The following is an 8,066-nucleotide window of genomic DNA, read 5'->3' on the forward strand; positions in this document are numbered from 1 at the left end:
GTGTGTGCGTGCGTGCGTTTTAGTGGGTAGGGAAATAGCTTAATTAAATAATTAATTGGCTAATTAAGGGCTAATCATGCTTAAGAAATTAATTAGAAATAAAATAATACTAATCTAATACTAACTTTCTAAAATCTCTTAATTTAAAATAAAATGCACAAGTGCCACATCTTTAAAAGTTTAAAAATCATAAAATCACCTAATAATTAAATTAGGCTATTAAAATGCTAAAACTAAATAAATCAGTTAAAATGCCCCAATCCTAACTTAAAATAAAATACCACATTTTAAAATTACTAAAATTGTCGCCGGTCTCTTTTCCTCGATCCCGCTTCGAATAATCGTCTGAAACATGAAACTCAAGAAAACATTTTAACGTAAATCACATAAACATAAATAATTTAAAATGATGCAATTAAATAGATTATGCATCGCTATAAATCATTTTAAAATTAAATAAATGATTTAACAATTTAATTAAATGCATGAGTTTTACGTGTACTGAATTTGGGCTCTACAAAACCGAAGTTGCTTAAAAACAATATAAAAACACTCTTCGATTAACTCTCTGCGTCAGTGTTGTTATGCACGTGCATTCAACACAAATCAGCAACACGGGGTGATCGTGAATCAATCACTTTAATTCTTCAACACGAAAATTGTCTCCAACTCTGAACTTCGTGTAACTTTTTGGGAAAATCTCCACCTGCTGCATAGCAATCCTCTCCTCGTCGTGCGACATTCCTCACTCAACATTCCATATATACAGATATTCATATCTTGACTTAATTATCTTTTCATGAGCACAAGATCCTATAAACATGAAAACAAGAGTTTATTAGGGATAAAGCTCTATTCAAATCTAAGATATTATATCTTAGAGATAAATACCAAAAACAAATCATATAGGATAAATGTCAAGATTAAATTAGGTTAAACAAGTCTAGGAATGCAAAACTAAATAAAATACAAAGATTAATTATGAATAAAATATTTTTTTCATGCTCCAACCCTGACCTGTCGGTTCCAACGTGAACCGGAACCAAACTCAGCTCGTAGTCAGGTTTACTCAAATTTATCAAACCAAAATTTTCAAACGTCGACCCGGAGAAAACACAAAATTTATTAGATAATTTACCTGCTCGATTTCAATAACATATAATCAAAGGAATACATTTATAGGTAATATAAATAGTGAGTTAAATTAATTTGATCCATTAATTAGATATGAAGTTCGTTACATAATCGTTTGGATACAAAGCCCATGATAATTGTTTTTTAACGCCAAAGATCCCTTTCCATTCCCGCCACATAAAAACCCTTTCCAAAACCCTAGCCACCTCACATGCTAAACCCCTCGTCCACCCCAAGAAATCCGAATCCCAGAAAATTCTGCAGCGGTAATGGATCCTCAAGAAGTGAAATCGAACCTCGTACTGATATTGGACTTCGGCTCGCAGTACACCCACCTCATCACCCGGAGGATTCGGGCTCTGAACGTATTCTCCCTCTGTATCAACGGCACTTCCTCCTTGAAATCAATCACAGACCTGAACCCACGAGTGATCATTTTATCAGGTGGTCCCCACAGCGTTCACGCTCCCAACGCGCCGTGTTTCCCGCCGGGGTTTATTGAGTACGTGGAGTCTAACAAGGTTCATGTTTTGGGCATATGCTATGGGCTGCAATTGATTGTGCAGCAATTGGGGGGTGTGGTGAGGGTTGGGGATAAGCAGGAGTATGGCAGGATGGAGATTGAAGTGGAGAAGGTGGGTGGGTTGTTTGGGAATAAAAAGGAAGGGGATAGGCAGAGTGTGTGGATGAGTCATGGGGATGAAGCGGTGAAGTTGCCGGAGGGGTTTGAGGTTGTGGCGAAGAGCAAACAGGGGGCTGTGGCAGGGGTGGAGAATGTGGACAGAAGGTTTTATGGGTTGCAGTATCATCCTGAGGTATGATAGTTCTCGTTTATGTGGAACTAGATGGATGATTATGGCAAGAAAGGTTTTTATGCGTAAAGGCGGAACCTTTTTAGGTAATTGTGGGTAAAGGGGCAGCTTTTTTAGTAATTGTGGGTAAAGAGGGCAGCTTTTTTAGTACTTTTTATATTAATGAGTAGCTTTGTGTCTGTGTGGCATGTTTAGGCCTTTATGTTTTGCTCTTCTGTTTGTCTGTATGACTGTTGTTGAGTATATAGTGAATCTTTTGTAGGTAACACATTCTCCAGAAGGAATGGAAACTTTGAAATACTTCCTCTTTGATGTATGCGGAGTAACTGCTGGCTGGAACATGGAAGATGTTCTGGATGAAGAATTAAAAATTATCAAGGACACTGTTGGACCTGAAGATCATGTCATCTGTGCATTATCTGGTGGTGTGGATTCTACGGTAGCAGCTACTCTTGTTCACAAGGCAATTGGAGACAGGCTTCATTGTATTTTTGTTGACAATGGTTTGTTAAGGTTGAATAAAATTCATCAAGTTTTACTTATTTCATTTTTTTTATTAAAAAAATACTCGAAGTTTGACGTAGAAGTAGAATTCGAAAATATACCTGCTCACAAATGAAGTCAGTGCTGTTTTCTTTGTATTTGTCCTCTTTTATTATGATGTGATATAATATTCATATGCTAGGTGGAAGGAGAGAGAAAGAGTGATGGAGACCTTCCAAAGGGATCTTCACTTACCCATCACTTGTATTGATGCGACTGAGCAATTTCTCAGCAAGCTAAAAGGTGTTACTGAACCTGAAAAGAAAAGGAAAATTATTGGAAGTGAATTCATCAGCACCTTTGATGCATTTTCCCATGATTTGGAGCAAAAATTAGGAAAGAAACCTGCTTATTTGGTTCAAGGAACCTTGTATCCAGATGTGATTGAATCGTGCCCGCCCCCCGGAAGTGGAAGGACCCACTCCCACACCATCAAAAGCCATCATAATGTCGGAGGACTCCCTAAGGACATGAAATTGAAGCTAATAGAACCGCTTAAACTTTTGTTCAAGGATGAGGTATATGGTTTAAATTTCCACTGTCCACGTAGTTGTGTGAAATTTATCTCTTACTCATCTTTGTTTTTCCTCAACATCTGCTAAGCTGTTGCTTTCATACAATACTGTGAGTGCTTGTTAGGTTCGTAAGTTAGGAAAGATAATGGCGGTACCTGAAGCCTTCTTGAAGCGTCACCCATTCCCTGGACCTGGCCTTGCAGTACGAGTCCCTGGTGACGTTACTTTAGAGAATCGGTTGGATATCCTTCGCAAGGTACATAAAGCTCATATCTAGCATAGTGTTTGTGGTGCTTGAATGATCTATTTGCAATGTTATTCTATGAATGATCTGTATCAGGCCGATGAAATTTTCATTCAAGCAATCATAGATGCTGGGATTTACGACTCCATATGGCAAGCATTTGCTGTGTTCATGCCAGTATTAACTGTTGGTGTTCAAGGGGATCAAAGAACCCATAGCTACGCCATTACACTTAGAGCGGTCACAAGCCAAGATGGAATGACTGCAGATTGGTATTACATTGCTTCTAAACCTGGTTTACTACACCCATTTGCATCTGTCTTGCTAACATTTACTCGGTCTTGTTTCGGTCCTTGATGTTGTCTTTCGAAGTTTGATTTAAGATTTTAATTTTTTTATTACTTTTCATTCTGCATCAAATTTTTTTAACAGTTGCGCCCTTGCCATCTCAGGGCTCTTTCTTGGTTAAGAATTATTGCATTTTACGTTGGATGTATTATTCATGAACTGAACAGAGTGTATTTGTCTAAAAGAAGATGGAAAAGCAACTGAAATGAGTGAAAAGGGTGGAAACGAATTATTGACTGAATCAGCGAGGATCGTAAAACTTGAGCGTCATTAGTCCCACCACAAGTGGTCATGGAGTTGGATCTGATTTGAATGCCTTAGGTGGTCACTTATGACTTACCCTATGTTCCACGTGCAGGTACTACTTTGATCACAAGTTTCTTATTGATCTTTCCACCAGGATTTGCAACGAAGTCCCTGGAGTAAATAGAGTTCTTCTCGACATCACATCGAAGCCTCCTTCAACTATCGAGTGGGAATGAGTTGATATCGACTATCAAGATGGCTGGCTGCCTTTGCGCAAATCCAAGTATTATCCATACATAAACTTAATTGTGGCTAATATTCAAGAGATACATCGAGTCCTAGGAAATGAAAATCACTAAACCAAGAAGAGACGTCGGATTCCTTCAACAAAATCGTTTTTCGCCTGTAACATAATTTTCATTTATTTCAGAATTTGTTGGTGAAAAGTCAATTTGTCTAGCCATCGACCATCGTGCTTGAGTGGATACTTTTCCATGTCAGATCTTTTGATATATTTTAGTATCACATGATTTATTAAGCTAATAAATCACCATTTGTTTCAGCGCAACATGGTAATGTTATGAATCTGTAGACGGTGTAATGTCGACAGTTTCATTTTTACTATTTTTGTAGCATTATAATTCTTTAGGATGGAAATCACACTCTTGTATTTGTGTTACATTTTCAAGAATTTTCAGATCTGGGGATTATTCTTATACCTAGAATGTAAAAATCATATTCGAATTGAGTTCGTTGTCTATTTTAGAATAATCATGTATAATTGAGTTAATCTATTCGAATCTATTTCCATGTGAATTTGAATGATATTAAAATAAGAAATAATGTAATCCTAAAGTGTTCGTTTTGACCACGAACACATGTTTAGTTATGCGAGAAGATCTAGAATTGAGCAACGTAATTCCTTCGAAATGGTTAGGGATCTCTAGCCAGCATAGTTTAAGTTTTCGTAACAACTTATTCCGTTGTCTTAAGTCTCACTATCACGCCCCCGTGATCTGAGTGTATGGACATTGGTGCTAAAAAATATAATTCGAAAACAGCAAGCCTCATAACATGATATTAATAAAACCAATCTTTTTGATAATTAAATCGTCGCTTGTACAATTCCAAATTCAATACAAACTCCAAATTCAAAGAAAAAAAATATAGAATACCGAAGAGTTAACACGAAAATCCATAACGATAATAAAACCTGAAACATGCAAGTAAATCTCGAATTGTTCTTTATCACCAGTCCTAGAACAAATTTTGCTTGTCCTCTTCCAATTTATATAGGAAGGGAAAGTAAGAAGATCAATGTTTGGAGAAAGGCTCAGCAAGTCGGAATTGATCAAACAAAATATATAACAAATACACTATTTTTTTTAAAAAAAAACTACATATCATATACAAAACAAAAATCATATAGCTCTCAGATTTCATCTAACTGATGAGTCCCTAATTGTTACTTCGATAAGGGGTCGAGACTATATAACATTTACAATCTCATCATGTAGGGGTCATATAAGAATATAATTTCAGAATTCATATCCACTTTAGATATCAAATCATTAAATGATATATTTTGAGTGAATAAATTATTAATGGTGTAATTTTGTTTGATTTCATGATTTAAAGATTTTCGGACGAATATCGATGGTTGGTTGGAACGGAGGACCGGAGACGATTAAGGTGTTAAAGTTTTAAAAGCTAAATTTTTCTTATTAGTTAAGAAAATATTTATTTTAAATATTTTAAGAATTATTGCATTTTTAGGGTCAAATTTATAATTGTACTTTAGTCTTTAATGTTTGTATGTTAATGAATTCCATTAAGTTATTAAAAGTCTATTGAAAATTTTGAATACCTATAGACTTTTATAAAGTTTTTAAAAGTCAATGTTGAATATCATTTGACTTTTTAAAACTCTATGAAAGTCTATTTTTAATAACACTAGACTTCTATAGTGTATGTAAAAGTCTTAATTGAATACATCTAGACTTTTAAAATCTACAAAAGTTATTAAAAGTCAATAAATCTCCTACACTGAATACACCCCCCTAAGTTTAGGCGAATTGAAGTTGGTGATTTAGAACTACATGTTTCGAACTTTATACTGTGTAGGAAGGGGATTTCGAACTTGATAGTTATGGGTTAAATTTTTAGGAATCGTGAACTTAGGGACTGGATTAGAATAATTTGAGGGAATTAATTGCATGTTTTCGGAAATGAAGAAGGCAATTTGGCTATAATCTAAAATCTAGATGGCTTAGTGTATGAATCCAAAAACTTGGAGGGCTAAAATGCGAAAATTTGGGGCTAAATTTGAGAATTCGAAAATGTTTGGGGTCTTGATTGCAAAGTTTAGGAAAATTATGGGGTCATTTTAGCAATTTTCGAAAGCTATGGGAACCGTTTTTGATTAAATTCGATAGTTTGAGGAACTAGGAATGCGATAAGCTAGGCTTAATCGAATAATTCGAGAACTTTGGGATTTAGGTTGCAATTTACTGGAAAATAAAATGATCTATCTGAATGTAGTCAGCAAGTAAATTACAAATTAACGGTTACATAAGGAATTGCGATTGAGGAAATTAGACAGATATGTAAGTGTGAGGATGTCCTAAGAGGAACGAGAAATATGGGTATTAGCAATTTTGATGAGAAAGTAAGATTCGTCGAATTAATAATTTCTGGGTATCATAGTGGATTAAAGAGAATTACGATTGTATTGTAGGTGTTATAAGTTTATGACGTGAAGAAGAAAGGATAGATATATTGGAAATAAGATTTAATCGACAATATTATTATTTTTGGTTTTATCGTAAGATACAAATATCTTTGGGTTTAACGATTGCTGTTGTATCAGGAAGTTTATGATTTATAATTAATAAATGATGTAGAGTTAACTAAAACTTTGAATTTTTGGAGATCAAGAAATTTGTTATAAACGTATAAAAATAGAAGGCATATCAGAGTACGCAGCGAAAGCGTTATAGATTGCAAAATTTAAAGCCAATCAGATTAAGTATGAAGTGAATGAGAGAGCCTAAGCTTTTCAATAATTAAGACTAGAAAAATTTCGAGGACAAAATTTTATTTAAGAGAAGGAGAATTTGTAATGCCCGAAAATCAGTCCACGTAGACCACATACATGAAAATTATTAAATTGCTAAAATATTTTAATTAAATGATTTTGGATACATGAATGATATATTTTGAGTGAATAAATGATCAATGGTGTAATTTTGTTTGATTTCATTATTTAAAGATTATCGGACAAATATCGATGGTTGGCCGGAACGGATGACCGAAGACGGTTAATGTGTTAAAGTTTTAAAAGTTAAGTTTTTCTTTTTAGTTAAGAAAATATTTATTTTAAATATTTTAAGAATTATTGCTTTTTAGGGTCAAATTTAAACTAATTGGTGGGACCAAGAAATTTTATGTATTTTGTAAGGAGATTTTTGGAAATATATATTTAAACATTTTTAATATAACCCTAATGATTTTATTAATCTTAATAGGCCTAATTTATTAATTAAAAACTAGTGTTAATTAAGCCCATTAAGTAAGTGTTTAGGAAACCTTTTTAAATTCTCTTTAAAAGAATCCTACACACACAAAAACCCTAAACACACACACACCCCCCGAAACACACACACACAATTCATGTCAACTTGAAAGAAAAGCTGCCGAACACTCTTTGTGCTTGTAAGGGAAGGTTTTCGATTTTTTTCTCTCCATCCTTCATCGACTTTCTTCCTCGTTCTTCCTTCCAACAACGATCACTTGACTCTTTTGCATACCAAGATGGGTTTTTGGTGAGGTTTTGACAAGAAAAAGGATAGGAAAAAAAAAATAGAAATCGTCCTCCGTTCGTCACCGACTTTCACCGCTATAGTATTCGTATTTCGAGCGTTTTAAACGCAAAGACACGTTTCTAAATCTTATTTTTGCACCATTCAAATCATATTATTCGTGTTTAATCATTTTTGCATGAAAAATATGAAATCCTTCTTTTATTTTTGTTTTTATGGCATAAGAGGAACTAAACTTGAGTTTTTGTGTTTCTAAATTCATAGTTATGATACACAAAGAGGCTGCCATGGTAGGGCTATGAGAAAAGACGTTTTTTCACATGTTTAAGGGTCCATAGATGCATGTTTAAGGGCTGAAAAAGATAGAAAAATAATATGAACGAAAATTTGAGTTTTATGAGAC

General features: G+C 34.3%; 1 protein-coding gene across 1 annotated transcript; it reads left to right on the forward strand.

The window, feature by feature from the left end:
- Nucleotides 1–1,278: 1,278 nt before the first annotated feature.
- On the forward strand, nucleotides 1,279–4,404 carry LOC140985231 (uncharacterized). The gene is made up of 6 exons (XM_073453020.1): nucleotides 1,279–1,949; nucleotides 2,209–2,459; nucleotides 2,632–3,007; nucleotides 3,129–3,260; nucleotides 3,345–3,520; nucleotides 3,955–4,404. The coding sequence occupies exons 1-6, from the start codon at nucleotides 1,404–1,406 to the stop codon at nucleotides 4,076–4,078; spliced, it is 1,605 nt and encodes a 534-aa protein (XP_073309121.1). The 5' UTR covers nucleotides 1,279–1,403; the 3' UTR covers nucleotides 4,079–4,404.
- Nucleotides 4,405–8,066: the final 3,662 nt, after the last annotated feature.

The sequence above is a fragment of the Primulina huaijiensis genome, chromosome 9, assembly GCF_012295235.1.
Source record: "Primulina huaijiensis isolate GDHJ02 chromosome 9, ASM1229523v2, whole genome shotgun sequence".
NCBI classification, from domain to species: domain Eukaryota; kingdom Viridiplantae; phylum Streptophyta; class Magnoliopsida; order Lamiales; family Gesneriaceae; genus Primulina; species Primulina huaijiensis.

Bases quoted from the DNA above. Each gene is read 5' to 3' on its own strand.
- LOC140985231 (XM_073453020.1), top strand. From the start codon at position 1,404: ATGGATCCTCAAGAAGTGAAATCGAACCTCGTACTGATATTGGACTTC. The intron at 3,261-3,344 runs GTACATAAAGCT...GATCTGTATCAG, and splicing joins GGTTGGATATCCTTCGCAAG to GCCGATGAAATTTTCATTCA. The intron at 3,521-3,954 runs GTATTACATTGC...TTCCACGTGCAG, and splicing joins GATGGAATGACTGCAGATTG to GTACTACTTTGATCACAAGT.